Raw genomic sequence first — 25,070 nt, 5'->3', positions numbered from 1 at the left:
GTGTTGAATGTAGTTCCCTGTGTTGTACAGTAAGTCTTTGTTGTTTATTTAGATAGTGGTGTGTATCTGTTAATCCCAAGCTCCTAATTTGTCCCTCCCCCTGGCTTTCCCCTTCATTAACCGTAAGTTTGTTTACAACATCTGTGAGTCTGTTTTGAATGTAGTTGATGAGCAAATTCTTTGCTTCAGGAAAGACTTAGAATTGTTAAATCCCTACCACGTGCCAGGCCCTGTTCTAGGCTCTGAAGAGAAAATGATGAACAAGACACATGCAGTCCCTCCCTACTCTCACAGAACTTCCAAACTGGGGGTGGGGGTGGGGTGGGGCAGATAAAAAGCAGATTAACTAGTCCACGTGATCACTTCAGTATTACAGTGAAAATAAGATGGGTTGCTACACTACAACCTGATGGGGGTGGGGGCAGCCCTGTTTAAGACAGTGTTCTCTGAGTTGAATCTGAAAAATGGGAAGAAGCAAGCCATGAGAAGAGCTTGGAGGAGAGTGCTGCAGGCAGAACCCAGCATGGGGGCAAAGGCTCTGTGAGGGGTGAACCCGACCTGTTTAAGGAACAGTCAGCAAGGCCAGTGTGGCTGAAACAGAGAAGACAGGGAAGTAGGGGAGAAGGGTAATGGGATGAAAGTGGTGGGTGGGGGTTGGATTTAAAGGGAAGCAGTTTAGATTTGGTACAAAGCATGTTGGGGAGCCACTGGAGGGTTTTGAACAGAGGAGCAACACCATATGAGTTAGGATTTTTTTTAAAAATCATCTTGACTGTTGTGTAGCTTGAACTCGATGGGGGCAAGGATAGAAGGAGAGAGACCAGCAGGGGGCTGTTGCAGTCATCCAGGTTAGAGACGATGGTGGCGTGAACCTGGGGAGTAGCTGTGAAGATGGAGATGGATTTGGAATGTTTGATCAAGGAATGGAGTGGAAACGATCTTGCTGCAGTGTTGAATCTGAAAGGAGAGGAGGAAGAATGCCTGGTAGCCTGAGCGCCTGAGTGAAGGGCGGTTCTATTTAGGGAGATAAGAGTTACTGGGTTGTGGGGGTGGGGGGTAGTCTGAGGGGAACAGGTTTGGGGGGAGGAAAATGAAGGTTGAGATGCAAATGGGACATTTAGCTTGGAGACATTGAATGGGTGGTTGAATATCAGTGTTAGGGTTAGCTGGAGCTCCAGCCTATAGAAAAATTAAATGCAAGTTAGAGCCACTGTAAGTTGCTATTACATAGTGGCAACTAACAAAGGTAGTGGAAATCAGGACTGTGAGGATTCAACCATCCCTCCCCTCCACCTTTCGCTCCTGGCAACCTCAAGTTTATTCTCAGTCTGTGAGTCTGTTTCCGCTTTGTAAATAAGTTCATTTGTACCATCCCTCCTAGCTTCAACATATAAGTGATATTATATGATATTTCTCTGTCTGACTTACTTCACTCAGTATGACAATCTCTAGTCCATCCATGTTGCTGCTAATGAATAGTTGGGGAGTTTGAGATTGACATGTACATAGTGCTGTTATTTAGAGTGGGTAACCAACAAGGACCTACTGTATGGCATGGGGAAGTCTACTCAATGTTACATAACAGTCTAAGTGGGAAAAGAATTTGAGAAAGAATAAATATTGGGTTGGCCAAAAAAGTGTATTTGGATTTTTCTAAAACCTGAACAAACTTTTTGGCCAACCCAATACATGTATATTTGTGATTGGGTCCCTTTGCTGTGCTCCTGAAGGCAGCACAACATTGTTAATCAACTAAACTCCAATATAAAATAAAAAGTGAAAAAGAAACCCAATAAGGATCCAGTGTGAGCAGGGCTGCAAGAAGATCAGGCGTGTTAACACTGCCGTTGGCACGATAAATTGACTTTATCTTTCAGGAGAACAACTTGACAATATGTAATGAGCCATGCAAATGTTTTCCTGGCCTTTGACATGGGAACATATTTCGAGGAAACAGTTTTTTAAAAGATTTGTACAAAGATTTTCATTAGTGGTGCTTGTTCTCGTACTAGTAGTACAGAGCGGTAGTGGCGCTCTTCTGGAAAAGAAAAAAGAAAGCACAGATTCCAAGGGAGGGGGACTATCTAACCAAATATATAGCAACTCTAAAGGGTTTCTATAGACTTTCTCTTTATATAGAATTTCTCTCTATATAGAATTTGCTATAGGCACAAAAAGTGAGAAATGTGTTGACTATGTCAATTCTGGAATTGTGATTCAACAGGTGCAAACCCAGATTGTGAAGGCCCATAAGTACAACTGTGTAAACCTCGCATGCTATTCATGCTGAAAATCATAAATATACAGTTGTCCTGTTTTTTCAAACCACTGCATCTGCTTTTGACTTTGTCCCCCTTTCTTCTTGGCAGTGTTTGGTGATCAGGGTGCTATGACACAGAGGTCCACCATGAAGAATTCACATGAATTGTGACTTTTCCAGTCTTTCCTCCCTTTATCAAACTTTTGCCAGAAGGTATTGGAAAGTATGTTCTCCTGCAGGATGTGTATTCAAATAAGTTTCCCTTGGGATTTTAAAAAGGTTGTGAAATACTGTGGCTCTCACAGACTGCTTAGGAGTGCCAAGCATGGTCCCATGTAAAGGTCACTTTTTCCCTGTAGGTGGCGACTCGTGGGCAGGAATCTTGCTGTAATTTTCAGGTTGTGAAGATGAAACCTGAGAAGCAAAACACTGGTGACTTGACGATATGCAAATAGTATTTCTCACAAATAATACTCTGACTCTTCAATGAGTGAGGCAGAAGTACAGAAGATACTCCAACCACATTCCATTAAATCCCTGATAGCTTTTTTTCCCCCTAATATGAAGAAGAGAAAGCAATGTGTCTACTTCAGTAGCGTCATAGTAAATTAATACAAGGTTTAAGGTGGTATTTGGAGAAGGCAATGGCACCCCACTCCAGTACTCTTGCCTGGAAAATCCATGGACGGAGGAGCCTGGTAGGCTGCAGTCCATGGGGTCGCCAAGAGTCGTACAGGACTGAGCAACTTCACTTTCACTTTTCACTTTCATGCATTGGAGAAGGAAATGGCAACCCACTCCAGTGTTCTTGCCTGGAGAATCCCAGGGACGGGGGAGCCTGATGGGCTGCAGTCTCTGGGGTCGCACAGGGTCAGACACGACTGAAGCAACTTAGTGGCAGCAGCAGCAGCAAGGCGGTATTCCTAGGTGGAAGTGTCTAGAGAGAGATATTTTGTAACAAAAATGTTCTTGGTGTTGGAAAAGGGGGGTCAAAGACCAAAAGATTGGTCAGACAGGTGTTCCAACTGCCATGTGCATATTTTAAATAACAGCTCCCTCCCTTGCAACCATAGACTGACTCTCATACTAACAGAGTTGCATAAATGTATTTGCACTGAAAGGCCTAACACAAACCTTTCTTTAGGTTAATTTAGTGACTGAGCACACACACATTTTTTTAATGGAAGTATTGTTGATTTACTATATTGTGTTAGTTTCAGGTGTATAACATAGTGATTCAGTATTTTTGCAGATTCTCTTCCATTATAGGTTATTCCAACATATCAGGTATAATTCCCTGTGCTATACAGTAAATCCTTGTTGCATATCTATTTTATGTAGTTGTTGATCCCATGCCTCAAATTTGTCCCTCCCCACCTCCCTCCCCACTTTGGTAACCATAAATTTATTTTCTATGTCTGAGTCTGTTTCTGTTTTGTATATATATTTATTTGTATTCTTTTTTAGATTCCACATATAAGTGATATTATACAGTATTAGTATTTGTCTGACTTCTTTCACTAAACGTAGTATTCTCTAGGTCTGTCTACATTGCTGCAAATGTCAATATTTCATTCTTTTTATGGCTGAGTAATTGGGTTAATTTATTTTTATTACTCTCAGAAACACTTTGCTTTCCCCAACATTATCACATAAAGGGAACATTCATATGATCTTTTAAAAGAGGGAAACAAAAACAGGAAATTAAGTTGCCCAAAGAGGTGAGTTAACATGAATCCAGTTTTCTTCATTTCAAGATCAAAATTTCCTGTACTAAACCGTACTTTAGAGCAGATTTTCTTTGTGCTGGTAGAAGAGATTCTCTCTCAGTAAGACTGCAGTATATCATGGTCACAAATTGGTCATTGCTGTGGATCTCCAAAAAGTCACTTCTTTTATGCCCTGAAAGCCCCCAGAGCCACAATAAGCCCTTTAGGACCATCTTAATTTGAGAATTTAGTCATTTGGTGGATCCTAGATTGGTTGTCTTCCTCTTATTGCAACACTGTGTGCTGCTCATTTTAATGACGTGATTTAAAGACTTTTAAGATCAGAGCATATGGTCAGCCTCAGTTTTTAAATTGTTGTTCAGGGGACTTCCCTGGTGGTCCAGTGACAGACTGCATTCCGAATGTAGGGGGCCTGGGCTTGATCCCTGATCAGGGAACTAGATCCCACCTGCCACAAGGGAGGTTGCATGTTTCAGCTAAGACCTGGCACAGCTGAATAGACAAATATTTAAAAAATTATAGTTCGGGTTAATGATGTATCAAAACACCTGAACGTTCATCCATGACCTCTTGACTGAAAAACCAGGGAACTTCTCTATTTGGTCAAGACTTACTGGAATTCTGTACTAGTTGAGAAATTGGAAATGTACTAGGTTGATTTGACCCCAATACATTTTGGCTGCCTTGTTGACAAAGAATATGTCAATATAACTTTATACATCTTAAATGCTTTCGAAATGACTTAACTTTAAGTTTCAGAAGCCTAAAGAAAAAAGGCAGCAAAGGACCACTTTGAAAGAGGATATTGAGTTGTGCAGATGGCCTTATTTTATTTCACTGTTTTAAGAAAAAAGTGCCTCATTCAAATAGCATTCCTAGCACCCTGACAGCAAGTATTTATGAGAGTGAGAAAAAGGGAGAGAAAATGAATGAAGCATACTTTGCTCATGACTCAGGTTCTTTTAATGTCATGGTTCTGATCTAAAACACCTGAGGTGTAGCAGAGGCCTCCCTCTGGTATCTTCTGAAATGAGAGAAGGTATTGGAGGAACTTTGCTTGCAGACCCCATACAATATATTGATTTTTCACTGCAGGTTCAAACAACTGTTTTAGGGAATATCTTGAAACTGATTACTTTTCTCTAGTCTCTTATTCTGCTGCTATTTAGTCAGCTTTGCTACTAGCTACAGAGGCAGGAAGATGGGGTGGACCCATGACTAGAGAAAGCAGCCACGGTTCTCTGAGAAGCTGCTAGAAATGTTCTGGCGTTGAGAACTGGTTGAGTGAAATGCTTTGGTAGAGCTGTGTACACAAGATACTGCTGGAATGTGCACTGTGTAAACATTATTGAATAACTCTAATTTTTGAAGGTTAGAGGAGTTCTCATTTGCCTCTGCAAAGGCGTTGAAGAATGAGTGATCTCAGTGGTGTTGCTTTTCATAACAAGGCTAGAAGAGAGATATGTGTATGTGTGAGGGGGCTAGGAGGCCATGGTAGAACATACTAGAGCATGGGAATAGTTAAAAATCTTGATTAAAATTCAATTTTTGAATCATTGATGAAGGCCATACTTATGACATTCTTTGCCATCAGGGCTCAGCTTATATTAGGCATATGACAGGGATTAGTAAAAATGATGGGGAAATTGTTAATGAATTCTACCATTACTATCAGTTGAAGCACAGACATATTAAAAGGGAATTTAGCATAATACTCTCAAGGTCTTTCCATGCTGTCACAGATGACAAGATTTCATCTCTTGTATAGAGTATTATGCTATGTAAAATAAGTCAGACAGATACCAAAAGATCTCACTCACATGTGGAATATAAAACACAAGCAAACAAACACCTAAAATTAATTAGCAGACCAAGCAAAGCAAACACATAGATCCAGAGAACAGAGTAGTGGTTACCAGAGGGAAAGGTGCAGGGGAGAGGGTGAAATTATAAAGGGGTCAACTGTATGGTGTTGAATGGAAACTAAATTTCTGGTGGTAAGCACACTGTAGAGTACTCAGTAGTGGACATATAATTTATATGCATACAGTTTATATAATGTTATAAATCCCTTTACCTCAATTTTTTTTAAGTATTTAGAGGGTATATTCAGTTCAGTTCAGTTCAGTCACTCAGTCGTGTCTGACTCTTTGCGAGCCTATGGACTGCAGCACACCAGGCCTCCCTGTCCATCACCAACTCCTGGAGTTTACCCAGATTCATGTCCGTTGAGTTGGTGATGCCGTCCAACCATCTCATCCTCTGTTGTCCCCTTCTCCTTCTGCCCCCAATCCCTCCCAGCATCAGGGTCTTTTCCAATGAGTCAGCTCTTCGTATTAGGTGGCCAAAGTACTGGAGTTTCAGCTTTAACATCAGTCCTTCCAATGAACACTCAGGACTGATCTCCTTCAGGATGGACTGGTTGGATCTCCTTGCTGTCCAAGGGACTCTCAAGAGTCTTCTCCAACACCACAGTTCAAAAGCATCAGTTCCTCGGCACTCAGCTTTCTTTATAGTCCAACTCTCACATCCATATGTGACTACTGGAAAAACCATAGCTTTGACTAGACAGACCTTTGTTTGCAAAATAATGTCTCTGCTTTTTAATATGCTGTCTAGGTGGGTCATAACTTTCCTTCCAAGGAGTAAGCGTCTTTTAATTTCATGGCTGCAGTCACCATCTGCAGTGATTTTGGAGGGCAAATTAGGTTGTTCTAAAGAATCAATTTTAAATCATATCCTGGTAACTTGATCTTAGTGATTTTGCCTATTTGAGTAGATACATTTTTATTAATGGACTTCCCAGGTGGCTCAGTGGTAAAGAATCCACCTGCCAGTGCAAGAGACACAGGTTCAATCTCTGAGTCAGAAAGATCCCCTGGAGGAGGAAATGGCAACACATGCTAGTATTCTTACCTGGAAAATCCCATGGACAGAGGAGCCTGGTGGGCTATAGTCCATGGGGTCACAAAAAAGTCAGACACAACTGAGCAACTAAGCACGCATGCATTTTTATTAATAAATATAAATATGCATAAAATGTGTAACTATATCTACTAAATAATATATGTAATTTAAAGTAGTTTTCCTTTTTAAATTGAAGGATGTTTGATTTACAATATTGTGTTAGTTTCAGATATGCAGCAAAGTGATTCAGTTATATATGTATATAACTGATTCTTCTCCATTATAGGTTGTTATAAGATATTGAATATAATTCCCCGTACTGTACAGTAGGTCCTAGTGGTTTATCTCTTTTATGTAGAGCGCTATGTATCTGCAGTCCCCATATCCTAATTTATCCATCCCCCACCCTTCCCCTTTGGTAACCATAAGTTTGTTTTTTATGTCTGAGTCTGTTTCTGTTTTGTAAATCAGTTCACTTGTATCATCTTTTTTAGATTCCACATATAAATGATATCATATGATATTTGTCTTTGATTTACTTCACTTTGTATGATAAACTCTAGTTCCACCCATGTTGCTGCAAAAGGCATTATTTCATATGTATGTGTTCCTAAGCCATAAAAAACATATATGAAATAATGCCATTTGCAGCAACATGGATGGAACTAGAGATTATCATTTATATGTGTGTGTGTGTGTGTGTGTGTGTGTGTGTATGTAATCTTCTTTATCTATTCAGCTGTCAGAGGACACTTTGGTTGCTTCCATGTCTTTGCTATTGTAAATAATTCTGCTATGAACATTGGGGTGCATGTATCTTTTTGAATTAAAGTTTTTGTTTTTTCAAGAAATATGCCCACGAGTGGGATTGCAGGATCATATAGTAACTCTATTTTTAGTTTTTTAAGAAACCTCAATGCTGCTTTCCATAGTGGCTGCAGCAGTTTACATTCCCATGTACAGTGTAGGAGGGTTCCCTTTTCTCCACACCCTCTCCAGCATTTATTTGTAGACTTTTTGATGATGGCCATTCTGACTGGTGTGAGATGATACCTCATTGTAGTTTTGATTTGCATTTCTCTAATAATTAGCGATGTTGAGCAGCAGATTGCTTTATTATTTTTAAAAATTAGTTTATTTTAATTGGAGGACAGTTGCTTTACATTATTGTGATAGTTTTGGCCACGTATCAACATAAATCGGCCATAGATATACATGGACTCAGTGGCAGATTACTTTTGAACATATTAAAACAGGGATTGTATGGGGAAAAAGGGCACAAACCTTTTAAAACCTATTTTCAGGCACAAGGTAGGGCCTTGTACAGTTTTAACTAGATTCAAGGATTGGCATGTTTAAGCTTAGAGTTGAGAAAGTGTCCTGTTTAGAAGTTTCTGGCCTCTCTGGATGACTAAGAAGATGCGGCCACCCCAGGCCCTCCTTTCCTCACTGCGGCCTTCAGATGGGGCACCAGCCTCGGTCTCTGCTCGGCATTCTTTACTTGCTGAGGCCATCTTGCTCTCCACTGTGGTCATCTGACTTGTGACTTCTGCTGTAGAATTTACTGCTTATTTTAGAGTCGGTGTGAGAATGAAGCAATAGCCAGTTTTTTTTTTAATGTCAAAAAATACCAATATCAAGCACTATAAAATACCATCTGATCCATTTCCCTTCAAATTTTAGGAGAACATTTGCTATACTTCAGGAAAGCAGAAAGATCTGGCTAAAATATAGAAACTGAGTGGAAATTGCCCTTGTGAAGGATATGAGGCATACGTTTAATGTCAAGAAGTTGATTTTTAGTAATTTTTGTGAGTTTAATCTTAAGTAGAAGGAAAAATAGAAAATTTACATACAATCCATTTATATCAATCATGATTTTAAATGAGTGACTAAAAAATGCCTCTGTTAACAGAGTAAATCACCAAAACATTTTATTAAAACCACTTTGCAAAAAACTCATCACTCAGTTTCTGAACTTCATTCCTGTGTATACATAGTTTTGACAAAATTGTATCTAAAATGACACCGCAATAAGCATCTTTGAACATCTTCTCTTCTTATTTTTAATTCTTTCCTTAGGTTGAGTTCCTAGAGCAGCTTCCTGGTTCAAAGGGGATGAGCATTTTTATGGTTCTTGGTTTGTTTTGCCAAGTTATTCTAAAAAAAAGATGTAATTAATTTTTCATTCTGGTAGCTCAGCTGATTAAGAATCTGCCTTCAATGCAGGAGACCCCGGTTTGATTCCTGGGTCCAGAAGATCCCCTGGAAAAGTAATAGGCTACCCATTCCAGTATTCTTGGGCTTCCCTGGTGACTCAGATGGTAAAGAATCAGCCTGCAATGTGGAAGACTTGGTTTGATCCCTGGGTCAGGAAGATCCCCTGGAGGAGGGTATGGCAACCCACTCCAGTATTCTTGCCTGGAGAATCCCCATGGACACAGGAGCCTGGCGGGCTACAGTCCATGGGGTCTCAGAGAGTTGGACACGACTAAATGAGCACAGCACGGTAGCAAGATATGAAGGTACCTAGTTTTTCCTTCTTCCCCAAACTCTCCCATGAGTGGGCTTTTGTAATTTTTTAGTTATTTGCGTAAAAAGTACTCAGTGTGATTGTGTATCTTGAAATTAAAATTTAGATGTTTGTATCATTAGCTATTTTTGTATAATAAGCCATCTGAAAACTTAGTGGTTTAAACAAAAACCATTTCTTATTTCTCATGAGTCTGTAGTTTCTCAGGACTGTTCTGCTCATCTGTGATGGCTGCAGTTGATCTTGATGGGGATTGCTCTTATGTGAGCCGTCAGTTGGTGGGTTGGCTGGGAGCTGGCTGGACTAGGATGGCTGATGAGCCATCACAAGTGGGCTCTTCCCCATGTGGCCTTTTTCAAGCAGGCTAGCCCAGGATTCTCCACATGCTATGGAAGGGTTCCAGGAGAGTGAGGGCCACTTGATGCCTCATCTGAGAGCTGGCACTAGAACACTTCTGCCACATTCTATTAGGGGGAAAAAAGGCAAACTCATGTTCAAGAGCTGGGGAAAATAAATTCTATCTCTTGATAGCAACGACTCTCAGTTCAGCTCAGTCGCTCAGTCATGTCCGACTCTTTGAGACCCCATGGACTGTAGTACACCAGGCCTCCCTGTCCATCACCAGCTCCTGGAGTTCACTCAAACTCATGTCCATCGAGTCAGTCATGCCATCCAACCATCTCATCCTCTGTTGTCCCCTTCTCCTCCCACCTTCAGTCTTTCCCAGCATCAGGGTCTTTTCAAATAAGTCAGTTCTTCACACCAGGTGGCCAAAGTATTGGAGCTTCAGCTTCAGCATCAGTCCTGCCAATGAACACTCAGGACTGATCTCCTTTAGGATGGACTGGTTGGATCTCCTTGCTGTCCAAGGGACTCTCAAGAGTCTTCTCCAACACCACAGTACAAAAGCATCAATTCTTTGGCACTCAGCTTTCTTTATAGTCCCAATCTCACATCCATACATGACTACTGGAAAAACCATAGCTTTGACTAGACAGACCTTTGTTGGCAAAGTAATGTCTCTGCTTTTTAATATACTGTCTAGGTTGATCATAACTTTTCTTCCAAGGAACAAGCATCTTTTAATTTCATGGCTGCAGTCACCATCTGCAGTGATTTTGGAGCCCAAAAAAGTAAAGTTTCTCACTGTTACCATTCTTTCTCCATCTATTTGCCAAGTGATGGGACCAGATGCCATGACGTTAGTTTTGTGAATGTTGAGTTTTAAGCCAACTTTTTCACTCTCCTCTTTCACTTTCATCAAGAGGCTCTTTAGTTCTTCTTTACTTTCTGCCATAAGGGTGGTGTCATCTGCATATCTGAGGTTATTGATATTTCTTCCAGCAATCTTGATTCCATCTTGTGCTTCATCCAGTCCTCTGCATATAAGTTAAATAAGCAGGGTGATAATATACAGCCTTGACTTACTCCTTTCCCATTTTGGAACCAGTCTGTTGTTCCATGTACAGTTTTAACTGTTGCTTCTTTACCTGCATACAGATTTCTCAGGAGGCAGGTCAGGTGGTCTGGTATTCCCATCTGTTTAAGAATTTTCCACAGTTTATTGTGATCCACACAGTCAAACGCTTTGGCATAGTCAAGAAAGCAGAAGTAGATGTTTTTCTGGAACTCTTATTTTTCTATGATCTAACGGATGTTGGCAATTTGATATCTGGTTCCTCTGCCTTTTCTAAATCCAGCTTGAACATCTGGAAGTTCATGTACTGTTGAAGCCTGGCTTGGAAAATTCTGAGCATTACTTTGCTAGTGTGTGAGATGAGTGCAATTGTGCGGTAGTTTGAGCATTCTTTGGCATTGCCTTTCTTTGGGATTGGAATGAAAACTGACCTTTTCCAGTCCTGTGGCCACTGCTGAATCTTCCAAATTTGCTGAGCATCATCTTTTAGGATTTGAAATAGTTCAACTGGAATTCCATCACCTTCACTAGCTTTGTTTGTAGTGATGCTTCCTAAGGCTCACTTGACTTCACATTCCAGGATGTCTGGCTCTAGGTGAGTGATCACACCACTATGATTATCTGGGTCATGAAGAACTTTTTTGTATAGTTCTTCTGTGTATTGTAGCCACCTCTTCTTAATATCTTCTGCTTCTCTTAGGTCCATACCATTTCTGTTCTTTATTGTGCCCATCTTTGCATATTAAGTTCCCTTGGTATCTCTCATTTTCTTGAAGAGATCTCTAGTTTTCCCCATTCTATTGTTTTCCTCTATTTCTTTGCACTGATCACTGAGTAAGACTTTCTTATCTCTCCTTGCTATTCTTTGGAACTCTGCATTCAAATGGGTATATCTTTCCTTTTATCCTTTGCCTTTCACTTCTCTTCTTTTCATAGCTGTTTATAAGGCCTCCTCAGACAACCATTTTTCCTTTTTGCATTCTTTTTCTTGGAGATGGTCTTGATCATTGCCTCCTGTACAATGTCATGAACCTCCATGTCTATGTCATGTTATAAAGTGTGTGGATACAGGGAAGGGTGAAAAATCAGCATCATTTTTGCAGCTGTTAGACTGCAGTGGTCAATATTGTCCTTCAAAGCTCCCATCTTTCAAAGCTCTATACCTGTTCCAGCAATATACCCAGTAATTAAAAAAATATATAGAGCCTTTTTCAGAATATAAGCCAATTAAGAAAATCACTTTGTTCTTTCTAGCCATCCATTCTGTACCGCATTCTTGAGTTAATTTTTGATGATTTTGAAATATCAAATCCACAATAAAACAATTTCAAAATTGACCTCCATCAAAACTATTTAAAAGAATGTAGCCCAGACTTTTAAATCAATCCAAGCAAAGCATTCTAAAATGTTTAAAATGGCAGTATCCTTGGAATACTGGAGAGCCTGACAAACTGGTTACCTTGAAGTGATTAACTATTTTGTGTATATTTTTTTCTGGAACATTTGTTAAAGCCTTGCTTTAAATAAATACCTATTGACTACAGATAAATTTGGGGGTTTAGTGTATCTTAATTGAATATCACAGAGAAGGCAATGGCAACCCACTCCAGTACTCTTGCCTGGAAAATCCCATGGGTGGAGGAGCCTGGTAGGCTGCAGTCCACGGGGTCGCAAAGAGTCGGACACGACTGAGCAGCTTCCCTTTCACTTTTCACTTTCATGCATTGGAGAAGGAAATGGCAACCCACTCCAGTGCTCTTGCCTGGAGAATCCCAGGGACGGCTGGGCCTGGTGGGCTGCTGTCTATGGGGTTGCACAGAGTCGGACACGACTGAAGCGACTTAGCAGCAGCAGCAGCAATTGAATATCAAATTACTTTTTCTCCTAAAGGAGTTTAGTGTTGACTTATTTGGGTTGCAAATTGCAGCAAACTGACTGGATTTTGTCTTCATTTTGCTCTTTAGATAATGTTTTTGGAGAAGTAGTGCATGTTTATTCTCATATCATCCCAGTTCAGTATTGCTGTCATAAGGATTTGTAGAACCTAATGTTTTAGATATTGCTTTTAGTAAAGTGTAAAGTGTTAGTCGCTCAGTTGTGTCCGACTCTTTGCGACCCCATGGACTGTAGCCTGCCAGGCTCCTCTGTCCATGGGATTCTCCAGGCAAGAATACTGGAGTGGGTTGCCATGCCCTCCTCCAGGGGATCTTCCTGACTCAAGGATCGAACCTGTGTCTCTTATGTCTCCTGCATTGGCAGGTGGGTTCTTTACCATTAGTGCCACCTGTGAAGTTCAAACACTGCATTTAGTGGCTTTTAAAAAACCAGTGTATACAAACTTTGTCCCCTAAAGGGAGTTGATGAGTGGTCTTTCAAGAACAGTGATAAAAGAATTCTGTACCTATAAAGTTAACCATGATTTAGCAGTAAATCTTGCCTGAGAGTTTCCATCATCTGGCCATACATGTTTGTGTTTAAATCTCCTTGAAGTTAACATTAATGAGAAACTCAGGTGATACAGATTCTGAATACATCTACTTTTAGAAAAGAAAACTCCTTTATTGAGAAGTGCTATTTGGAGTCAGCAAAGAGGAACAGAAATCCCTAATTGCCAGTATCAGTGATCTTATGTTAGGACAGCTTAAGAGAGCTTGTTCACATGAAATGCCAGCAAGCACTCATGTTTGGACATTTTTCCATTCCCAAAGTAGAGGGCAGATTCTCTTTGTCATTCACTAGAAGAGGCTGTTTTCTCTTCCCTTGATCTAAAAGTTCAATTTAGTGAAAGTCAACAGCCTGGAGAAATGAGAATAGATTATGTCTGTGTAAGACTTGGAAACCAACCTGGAGGAAAGATGTTAGATCAGTTGCCTGGGTTAGAACTGTCAGCTGGGTGCATGTCCATAAATGTGCTACATGTATTTTCTCCTGGCCCTGTTTCTGTGCCATCCCCAGCAGGTTTTTCTGCGACTTTATATTTCAGCTCAATTATACAACAGACTAGAGATTTGAAATCTTGGAGTGTTACTGTATTGTTGTTCAGTCGCTAAGTCACATCCAACTCTCTGTGACCCCATGAACTGCAGCACGCCAGGCTTTCCTGTCCTTCCCTATCTCCCAGAATTTGTTCAAACTCATTTCCATTGAGTCAGTGATGCCACCCAACCATCTCATCCTCTGTTGCCTCCTTCTCCTCCTGCCCTCGATCTTTCCCAGCATCAGGGTCTTTTCCAGTGAGTTGGCTCTTTGCATCAGGTGGCCAAAGTATTGGAGCTTCAACATCAGTCCTTCCAATGAATATTCAGGGTTGATTTCCTAGGATTTCAGTAGGATTGACTGGTTTGATCTCCTTGCAATCCGAGGGACTCTCAAAGAGTTTTCTCCAGCACCACAGTTCGAAAGCATCAATTCTTTGGTGCTCAGCCTTCTTTATGGTCAAACTCTCACATCCATATGTGACTACTGGAAAAATCATAGCTTTGACAAGATGGACCTTTGCTGGTTTAAAGTGGTGTCTCTGCTTTTTAATATTCTGTCTAGGTTGGTCATAGCTTTTCTTCCAAGGAGCAAGCGTCTTTTAATTTCAAGGTTTCAATAACTGACCACAGTGATTTTGGAGCCCAAGAAAATGAAATCTGCCACTGTTTCTACTTTTTCCCCATCTATTTGCCATGAAGTGATGGAACCAGATGCCATGATCTTAGTTTTTTGAATGCTGAGTTTTAAGCCACTTTTTCACTCTCCTCTTTCACCCTCATCAAGAGGCTTTTTAGTTATTCTTTGCTTTCTGCCATTAGAATGTTATCATTTGCATATCTGAGATTGTTGATATTTCTCCTAGCAATCTTGATTCCAGCTTGTGAGTCATCCAGCATGGCATTTCCCATGATGTACTCTGCATGTAAGTTAAATAAACAGGGTGACAATATATAGCCTTGATGCACTCCTTTTCCAATTTTTAACCACTCCGTTGATCTATGTCCAGTTGTAAATGTTGCTTCTGTCCTGCATACAGTTTTCTCAGGAGACAGGTATGGTGGTCTGGTATTCCCATCTCTTTAAAGGCTTTAGTGTAGTCAATGAAGCAGGAGTAGATTTTTTTTTTTTTTTTTTGGAATTACCTTGCTTTTTCTGTGATCCAACAGATGTTGGCAATTTGATCTCTGGTTCCTCTTTCTTTTCTAAATCCAGCTTGTATATCTGGAAGTTCTTGGTTCACATACTGTTAAAGCCTAGCTTGAAGGATTTTGAGCATAATCTTGCTAGCATGTGAAATGAGCACAATTGTAAAGTAGTTTGAACATTCTTTGGCATTGCCTTTCTTTGTGATTGGAATGAAAACTGACCTTTTCCAGTCCTGTGGTCACTGCTGAGTTTTCCAAATTTGATGGCATATTGAGTGCAGCACTTTAATAGTATTGTCTTTTAAGATATTAAATAGCTCAGTTGGAATTCCATCACCTCCCCTAGCTTTGTTCATAGTAATGCTTCCTAAGACCTTCTTGACTTCACACTCCAGGGTGTCTGGCTCTAGGTGAGTGACCACACCGTTGTGGTTAATTGGGTCATTAGGAACTTTTTTGTATAGTTCTTCTGTGTATTCTTGCCACCTCTTCTTAATCTCTTCTGCTTCTATTACATCCTTGCTCTTTCTGTCCTTTATCTTGCCCCTCTTGTATGAAATGTTCCCTTGGTATCTCTAATTTTCTTGAAGAGATCTCTAGTCTTTCCCATTCTATTGTTTTCCTATATTTTTTACATTCATTTAAGAAGTCTTTCTGGGAGAAGTCAATGGTACCCCACTCCAGTACTCTTGCCTGGAAAATCCTGTGGACGGGAGAGCCCGGTAGGCTGCAGTCCATGGGGTCGCGAACAGTCAGACACGACTGAGCGACTTCAATTTCACTTTTCACTTTCATGCATTGGAGAAAGAAATGTCAACCCACTCCAGTGTTCTTGCCTGGAGAATCCCAGGGACGGGGGAGCCTGGTGGGCTGCCGTCTCTGGGGTCGCACAGAGTCGGACACGACTGAGGCATCTTAGCAGCAGCAGCAGCAGCAGCAGCAAGAAGCCTTTCTTATCTCTGCTTACTATTTTCTGGAACTCTGGATTTAGTTGGAACTCTGCATATCTTTCCCATTCTCCTTTGCCTTTTCCTTCTCTTCTTTTGTCAGCTATTTGTAAGACCTCCTGTATAGGCAAGCCATTTAATTTTCCTGAATCCATTGAACGTCTCCATCTACAAAACAGGCACGAAAATACCTATTCACAGGTTGCTTCAGGAACCAAATGAGATAAAGTAGCATAAATAATAGTCACAGCTTATAGTGATTGAGAACTTGCTGTGTGCGGGGCACTCTTCTAAGGACTATGCCCATTTACTCCTTCCTAAAATCCTATTGTTTCTATTTTACAATTAAGGAAACTGAGACACAGTCTATAGAAACTCTCTGAAACCTCTAAAACACATTAAACAAATGTTAGCTCTAACCTTAATTCTCCTGGTAGTGTATATTTCCTTATCAGTTTGACCTAAATCCAACAAATGCTGCTGCTGCTGCTAAGTCGCTTCAGTCGTGTCCGACTCTATGCAACCCCAGAGACGGCAGCCCACCAGGCTCCCCCGTCCCTGGGATTCTCCAGGCAAGAACACGAGTGGGTTGCCATTTCCTTCTCCAATGCATGAAAGTGACAAGTGAAAGTGAAGTTGCTCAGTCGTGGCTGACTCTTAGCGACCCCATGGACTGCAGCCCACCAGGCTCCTCCATCCATAAGATTCTCCAGGCAAGAGTACTGGAGTGGGGTGCCATTGCCTTCTCCGCCAACAAATGCTAGCACCATTCAAAAGCTGAATCTGTGTTTCCCTCCTGTGGTATCCTAATAGTTCCTTTTCACCCTCTCAGGTTTCCTGTGGATACCATGACGGTCACGGTGGTGTATGATAACTCAGAGGCCACAGAACTGTGCGCAGCTCAGCACCTCTACCTCAAGCCCATAGCAAAGCTGATGATCAATGTGTTGCTCCCTGAGAGCCCGGAACCCTCGAGACCCATCTCTAACTGGGAAGTTCTGGACCAGCTGAAGAGCCTGATTTGTCCTGACCAGTTTACCACTGTGCGGCTTGCCAAGAGCACCAGGGACTTCATCCGATTTGAGGGGGAGGCGGAAACCCGAAGCTTGGTTCAAATCCTGAAGGCCAAGTTGCATGGGAAGATCATCAAGCTAAATGGCTTGGAAACAGACTTAAAAGTCACGGTGACAGACGCCCAGGGAGAGTGGGAGTGCTTCCCCAAGGAAAATGGGGCCACCCCGATGGGTGATGGGTCTGAAGAGCAGGACCATGATAAGAGTCCAAATTCCATATACTTCGAAGGGCTGCCCTGCAAGTGGTTTGCTCCCAAAGGTTCCAGTGGGGAGAAGCCGTGTGAAGAGATCCTTCGGGTGGTCTTTGAAAGCTTTGGAAAGATCAAGAATGTAGATATCCCAATGCTCGACCCCTACCGAGAGGTTATAACCAGTGGGAGCTTTGGGGGGTTCAACTTCGGCTTGCAGACGTTCGAGGCATTTATACAGTACCAAGAGTCAACTGACTTCTTAAAGGCCATGAAGTCCCTCCACGGGATGAAGCTGATGCTTAAAGGAAATGATGGGAAAGCTCTGGCATGTAACATCAAGGTAAGGAGCAGCCAGGGTTTTATAAAAACTTTTTTTCCCATGGTTCAGGTGGTCTTGAGTAAAAGCTAGAAAGAAGCCTTTAGAACAGATTTCCTTAGACCACCCTGGAGGCTCTGATCAAGAGCTAATGTAAAGATTTATGTTGTCATTAATAAATGGGTGTTTTTTGGGGGCAAAATATCGTCATGATTAGGGCATTCTCCTACTGTCAGCCACGCTGCCAGCTGTGGTTTGAAGTGATGGTTGTTATAGTCTGGGGCTCTGCCCAGCTCCTTGGGGACATTAAAGGATTCTTCATGGTCCTTATGGAAGTATCTCATATGCTTCTTCTGTTTGACAAATTGCTGGGAAAGGGCAACATGCAGCTTGAAACAAGAAAGGCAGTTTATTCCCTCTTTGCTATGGGAGTCACAGTTAACTATACATTAATGACGACTGTCAGGTAAATTCTAAAACAGAATCCCAACAAACCTGGTTCCTTTCCTCTAAAAGTCAGCCTGTCTATCCAGCATGAAGACAGCTTCATGACTGTCTGAATGCCTGGTCATCTTGTTCTTGAAACCTTCATGCAGCTAAACCCTTTTTCTCTAAATCAGTCTTTAGTGTGAATTTGACCTTTCAGCTTCAGTAGCTTCAGGTGTGTGTGTGTGTGTGTGTGTGTGTGTGTGTGTTATGTGTGAGGCTTCTTGGGTTAAAATATATGTTTGAAGCTTATGAGCTATTCAGTCTGACAAAAGATCTAGCAATCGCTATAAAGACCACCCACACACTACAGCAGCTTAAAAAATAAAGCATTACCAGTGGAATGAAAACATCTTCCCCTTTGTGTACCATCCTCAGTCAAGGCTGCTCACTCCCTTCAAAGGTAACTGTGATGGTGAATTTGGTGTTTGTCACTCATGCATATTTAAATAGCTACTTCTGCATCCTTGGGAGAAGGCAATGGCACCCCACTCCAGTGTTCTTTCCTGGAGAATCCCAGGGACGGCAGGGCCTGGTGGGCTGCCGTCTATGGGGTCGTACAGAGTCGGACATGACTGAAGCGACTTAGCAGCAGCAGCAGCTGCATCCTTATATTTTTTAGGCGAATTTATTTGTAGTGCATCAATCTGACTTTTACTTTATTTTCAGATTTGCAAATTTGTTTAAAGTCACTATAGTCAGATCTTGTTCTCTTTTGGTCAATTTTCCTACATCTTTGCTCCCCCCACCCCATTTCTGGACTGTTTTTGTCTCTGCTGATTTAAAAAAACATTATTAATAACTCAGTTAATCAGTATAACAAACCAGAAGCAATATACTCACATCCCTTAGAACTCGTGTCCATACGGGCACTATGATGCCGCATATGGCTGTCAGGTGAGTTCCTCAAAGGTTCTGCCAAAGAAAGTTCTAGAAATCCCACAAGGACAGTTTGAGAGATGACTGAGAGGCAGTGTAACTGTATGGGTACTGGGACGCAGAGAAGGCATTTTTAATTCATTTGGTTTGGCATTGACAGGTACAAATTAGTTTTAGCTCTCTGGTCTGGGACATACCCAGCCAGCGGGCAAACTTTTCTAATGATACTTTGAATTGTTTGAGAGCAGGTTATGTTTGATACAACCAAACACTTCAGTGAAGGAGCTATAAAGAAGAGAAATCAAGAAAGGCTGAAATTACAAGAGTTGGAGGAAGAGAGGAAAAAAGCAAAGAAAAGAGAAGAGGAAAAGGCTGAAAGGTGAGGAGACCTAGTTCAATGAAGAGCATTGTTGTTGTTGTTTTTGTTGTTTTTTGTCTGTTTTTAAACTTTCGATTTACGGATTTATCTCTTCAGGTGAATGGGTTCACTTAATAGATAGCATGATGGGGGGAGCAGGAATTGGTGCCCATTAGAAAATTGCTGTCTTTCCATTACATTGTTACAAAACCAAAAGAAGAAAGCAGTGAAAAACAAGATGCTTTAAAAGTATGCTTGTCAGGAGGAGCAAGTAATGAGGAATAGTAGGACCAACCAGATTAGGTTGTCTAGGAGTTAATAATCATTAAAAAAAAAAAAAAGGCCAGGTGCTTTTAGCATGAAAATTCTAGCCTGCCAACTTACAAGTTTCACCAGTTTACCTAAATTTACCAAAGTTTACCTTGCCTATCCATTGAAATTTTGGGGGAAAATTCTTTTCTGTTTTGGAAAAGATTTTTTTTCATAAGATGATCAATAATCAAACTAACCCAGAAGGATCTGTTGAGACCGTTTTTCCTGTTGGTTCAAGTTCTTTCTGTGAATTTAAGGAGCCTATGTATTTACTACTTTGAGCTTATCATTGTTTCCCAGTTTAGGAGCTTGAGACTAGAAAGGACCATTGGATTGTCAAGGGTTTGCCAAGAAGGGACAACTGGACCAGAACTACAGGGCTCCCAAAACCAGTTTTACCTCCTTCCTGGCTCCTCCCCTTGCAGGTTTATTCTTCCAGCCTTTTATCCAAATTATAGGAGTTTAAGAGTAGTCTTCCATGTGCCTCTCACGTTTTTTTGGCTGGCGGAGTGCTAAGAGTTACCTAAGGTCTTGGCTGTGAAACTTGGCCAGAAGCTGATCCCAGTAAAGGTAATGAGTCCCCCCAAATTTCCAGATCGATTATGCAGTTGAGCTCATCCTCCAGTTTGGGGCTCGGTCCTCCCTCAAGCAGTTGTCCTCCCCTGCCCTTCCCCCACCCCCCAGGTTTTCCATGCCTCTATGAGAGCCTAACCAAAACATCTTAAATATTCAGAAAACAGAAAAATAAGCCCATATTCTTCTAAATCAGCCTGTTTTTATGATAATGTACTGAGTGGCTCAGATGGTTAAGAATCTGCCTGCAATGTGGGAGATCTGGGTGCAATCCCTGGGTTGGGAAGATACCCTGGAGAAAGGAATTACCTGCTCCAGTATTCTTGCCTGGAGAATTCCATGGATAGAGGAGCCTAGCAGACTACAGCCCATGGGGTCACAGAGTGTCAGACATGACTGAGTGACTGACACTTCACTGTGTTAAGGAGTGTGCACTAAAGACCAGTTCTCACCTTTAAGATTTTCTGAGTGCCTTGGCTTACTTTCATTTGCGTCTGTCTGTGTGACCAGCTCAGGACAGGTTTTGATCTCAAGAGAAATGGAATCATCACTGCGAATGCTAGATCCCATAGTCCCTGCTTCTGGTTTGAGAAAGTGCGGGGGGTGGGGGGAGGTTGAGGCCCTTCCTTTGAATTCAGTAGTCTTCTTCGTTTATTTTTTAAATACACTCTCTCTGCATGAGGTCTCCTGTACGTGTTTCTAACTGACCAACTTCGTTACGCATCTCACCCCTTGGCTGATGTGTCACAGTGTCTTTTGTCCTCAGTGGTCTAATGTCGAGCCCTGGGGTGTTGTAGCTGGAGATTTTGGGGAACTCCTGCCAGGGAGGAGGTAGTGGGGAAGAGAGTAACCCTTTTGCCCAATAAACACCTTCTAAAGGGTTCACTCTCTTAATCATTATCCAGAAAAAGAAAAGAGGAGAGGAAGGTCCAGGAAAAGAGGAGAAAGGCCAGAGTCAAGAGACGCACCCAGAAGGAAAGGGACAGGCACCGGCAAAGGAGACAGAAGAACAGCGCCAAAGTGGAGGCCCAACCAGGGTCCAACTCTTCTGAAGACCTGGAGAAGAGGAAGATCCCACTGACCCAGACGCAGCTGGAGGCCCTCTACCTGATGCGGGCACTCCTGAGGAAAATTGCAGTAAGGCTCTTGCCCCATTGTTCTTTGGTTTGGGTAGCTAGTGACCTCTCTGAGTCATTATGGCCTTTACTTTGAAATAGCAGCCTATTGTTTAACCAGTGGCTGTGGAAGACTTACTGTATTCGTTGAGGTTTGTTTTCAATAGGCTGGTCTCTAATAACCACAATTTTGCATTGACCCAAGGGATATTCAGGTTCTCTGAAGGGGTTGGGTCTCACCTCCACCATCTGGCGTGCACACACACACACACACACACACACACACACTTTGTGTTTCTCAACTTTGGGACGATGTCACTCAGAGCAGTGTAGCTTGTGCACCTACTCTTCTAAGCTCCTAATGGAGGTAACAGAAAATGCCAGGAGGAGGGATGTGGAGTTTATAGTCCTACATTACCTTTCGCTGGCCATTCATCAGTGACAGGATTGGATGGGAAAGGAGGGCCTTGAACAGACATGTTAGTCTAGTCTTCAACTGTTTGCTAAGGAATACCTCACATCATAGGCCAGTTGTTTTGTTTGGAGAGTTTCAGTTGGGGAAGTTTTTGTTCTCCCATTTACTGACCTCCTAAAGATAACCAGATTCAGCAGATGCCCCAGAGTAAAGACCGAAGCATTCATTTGAAAAGCCACATTCAGCGTTCTTAAACACCAAGAGTGAATGGCATTCATTTTCAGTAGAGTTGATTTTAGGTATATTTGCCATCTCACCTGTTTTTGTTTTGTTTTTTTTCTCATTGGTATGGCCCATCAAACTGCATGAAATCAGGATCAGAAAAACCTCACATTTATCTTGACAATAAGGCGAGCTGGATCTTTTTTAGTTTACCTTGCTTCAACTGCTGCTGCTAAGTCACTTCAGTCGTGTCCAACTCTGTGCAACCACATAGACGGCAGCACACCAGGCTCTGCCATCCCTGGGATTCTCTAGGCAGGAACACTGGAGTGGGTTGCCATTTCCTTCTCCAGTGCATGAAAGTGAAAAGTGAAAGTGAAGTCAAGTTGCTCAGTCGTATCCGACTCTTAGCGACCCCATGGACTGTAGCCTACCAGGCTCCTCCGTCCATGGGATTCTCCAGGCAAGAGTACTGGAGTGGGGTGCCATTGCCTTCTCCGTTAGTTTGCCTTAATGACTGCCAAAAGTGACTTCTTTTGAAGAATTCCTCTCTTTCAATGTGTGTGGTACCAAATTTGAATCCCAATTCCTGGGTAAGCTCTGAGCCCTGATTTGTGCCGAGTGTCAGTGGGAGCTCAGTACAAGCTCTCCCAGCAGGGTAGGGGCCGTAGTCCACACCTTTCACCTGCCCTGCAGTCATGGACAGCAGAGAGCACCATTGTCACAGCCATATTTTCTACTTGCTATCTTGTTTCCAACCGAGGTGGTCAGGTCAAAGACATGCTCACTTGTAATCCATAGGAAGAGGCCGGAATAAAACCCCCAAAGGCAGTTTGGCTTTTACAAAGCCAACTGACCCTTTAAGACACATATTTCACCCACCAGTCTTTTCTTGTTCTAGGACTGTAGCCCCAGGGAGCACTGTAGAGCATTTCTTATTCCTCTTCAGCTTCCCACCCTTGAGCACAATACCTGGAACAGTAAGTAGACCCATCAATTTGTGAACAAAGGAAAAAAGGATTATGTGCTTTTGAAGGTATGTAACCGGGGTGCTTTCTAACATAAGGACAGGCACAGACCTAGTCAAAGCAGCCCCTATTAGATGGGGACATTTAATTTTGTACCTCCTGTTTCTTCAGTGTGCTATTATTCCTAATTTGGATCTACCCTAGGTGTAATTAGAGACCTCTTCAGAACAGTGCTATATAGCCCAGTTTTCTTTGAGATTTTTAACCTGTTGAGCTTTTCATGTGAGATTTTTAACCTTTTTCTTTGAAGCAGTCTGAAGAATTTTACCCACGGAAGGCGAATATTGCAGGCTTCAAAGCTCATCATGCTCTGGGGACCATGTCAGGAACTCTGAAGAAAGAAGAACCAAACACTCAGGATCTTCAAAATCAGGAGGAAAAGCTAAAATGCCATGTTTCCAAGTCAGATTATAAACGTAAACGAAAAATGAAGAAAAGAGCTAGAGCTCACTTATGTAAATCTTCCCATCACCTTGGGAGGAAAAAATCAGCAAGAAAAGAGAAAGCTGGAAAATCATTAACTGATGAATACAATAAAAGTTTGAGCTGTGAACAGAATTCCTTGCAAATTATGACTCAAGGTCAATCTCTTGAGAAAGAAGACCAGCATGGTTCTAATACCTCCTATTCTTCCAAATTTGTTGAGAGAGACCATAGCAGGAAACAGAAGATCTATGAAACAGATGAATTTATTGGCTATCTTTTAAACCATTATCAAACTCCAAAATATGCCCGCATCTGCCTAGAACCAAGTCACATAACAAGCACATGTCAGTGGAAGAGAACTGTCCTTGTGAAAGGAAATAGCTTTCAAATCAATTTGAGAAAACATAAGCATCACTCAACCAGTTTGAGCCAAATGCAACATCTAGATAGGAGAGAACAGGTGCAGGAAGATGATCTCTGGACAAATCTTTCTTGGAATCCTGAGCATGTATCACAAAAGAAAAGAAAAGTGGATTATGCTGAAGAATGCACGAAGAAGTTTCAACATCATTTTAAGGACACAGCCAGTGAAGCTGGTGATTGCCTGTCCCCAACTGATGACAAGAGCCATCTGTTGGAAAAGACTCATGCTTACCAAGTCCAGGATCCCATATCCACAAGTCAAAGCCAAGTTTCCTCATCTAAGAGGTCAGAAGACTTTGATTTGAAGTTGAGAGATTTCTTAGAGGAAATTAGCAGTGATTCTGAATGTCTCAGTGATAATCTTAGTGTAAACAGAGAGAAGAAAAAGAAGTCTGTGGCCACGTATGATAGCTGCCCAGAAAAGGGATGTCTTGATGCTGATGAAATCATCACTTGTGATCCAGAAATTATGTCAAGTCAGCAGGCCTTGTATGCAGAGTGGAAACATGATGGGGAGGAAAAATACTCTGAATACAAGCTGAGGAAACCAGGCAGGAGGTCTACTTATGAACTGGGATGTTCGTGGCTTGAGGGTAAAAACAATTCCGTTAGAAATGAGGACAGCAACAGCAAAGAGAGGGAAATACTGGCTCCCCAATACTTATTTGATGAAAGCCACCACCGCAAATCCAGTGCCAGTGATACTCATAGGAAATCCAGTGCCAGACCCTCATAGGAAAGAGGAGGCAGTTTAGTGATAGTGCATTTGACCACAGAGTCAACTATAGGCTCTTTCAAGTGCCAGTAACATCACCAAAAACTGCTAATGCTTCCTATTTGTGGGATTTTCCCAAAAGAAGAGAGATACCATGGAGGTCAGAATATAACTGGGATGCAGGAAAGATGAAAAGACGTGAGTATTCTGGAGATTTCATGCTGAATTCTGATAGTTACTACATTAGACATAACAGTCGGGAGCTCATTGACTATAGAAGCCATTTGAGAGACAACTTCACTAGTTCTTTTTATTTTCAAATGTTTTGAAGGTTTCTTAGATCAGGAAACCCTTATTCACAGTAAAAATCTGAAAGAAGAAAATTTAAAACCAAATGTAGCTATGTAGTTAGCAACTACAGAGCAAGAGAGCAAACACTTAGGAGCTTGAGCAAGGTCAAATGCAAAACCTTGCTTCTCTTGCCAAAGTATAAAGTATAGATCAAAGTGTGTGTGAGTGTGTGTGTGTGTGTGTGTGTGTGTGTGTGTGGCAGATGTGTTGGCAAACTGGAAACACCAAACATCCTGATTCAAAAACTTGGTAAAACAATGTGCTTGCAA

The 25,070-nt window shown here is 41.7% G+C and overlaps 1 protein-coding gene across 2 annotated transcripts in view; it reads left to right on the top strand.

Moving 5' to 3' along the window:
• Nucleotides 1–24,604, top strand: part of LOC102403238 (A-kinase anchor protein 17B) — a 30,057-nt gene extending 5,453 nt beyond the window's left edge. The window contains exons 2-5 of one of the 2 annotated variants that reach the window (XM_044936885.2): nt 16,751–17,522; nt 19,112–19,242; nt 21,012–21,243; nt 23,137–24,604. In XM_044936885.2, coding sequence (XP_044792820.1) covers nt 16,767–17,522; nt 19,112–19,242; nt 21,012–21,243; nt 23,137–24,471 — 2,454 coding nt within the window. In that variant the 5' untranslated portion in view covers nt 16,751–16,766 and the 3' untranslated portion in view covers nt 24,472–24,604. Of the gene's footprint in view, nt 1–16,750; nt 17,523–19,111; nt 19,243–21,011; nt 21,244–22,759; nt 23,057–23,136 lie in introns of those variants that run through there. The other variant, XM_044936886.2, reaches the window with a different exon arrangement.
• Nucleotides 24,605–25,070: the final 466 nt, after the last annotated feature.

The sequence above is a fragment of the Bubalus bubalis genome, chromosome X, assembly GCF_019923935.1.
Source record: "Bubalus bubalis isolate 160015118507 breed Murrah chromosome X, NDDB_SH_1, whole genome shotgun sequence".
NCBI lineage: Eukaryota > Metazoa > Chordata > Mammalia > Artiodactyla > Bovidae > Bubalus > Bubalus bubalis.
Note: the sequence above shows the minus strand (reverse complement) of the source record. Positions and strands in the feature narration are given on the sequence as shown.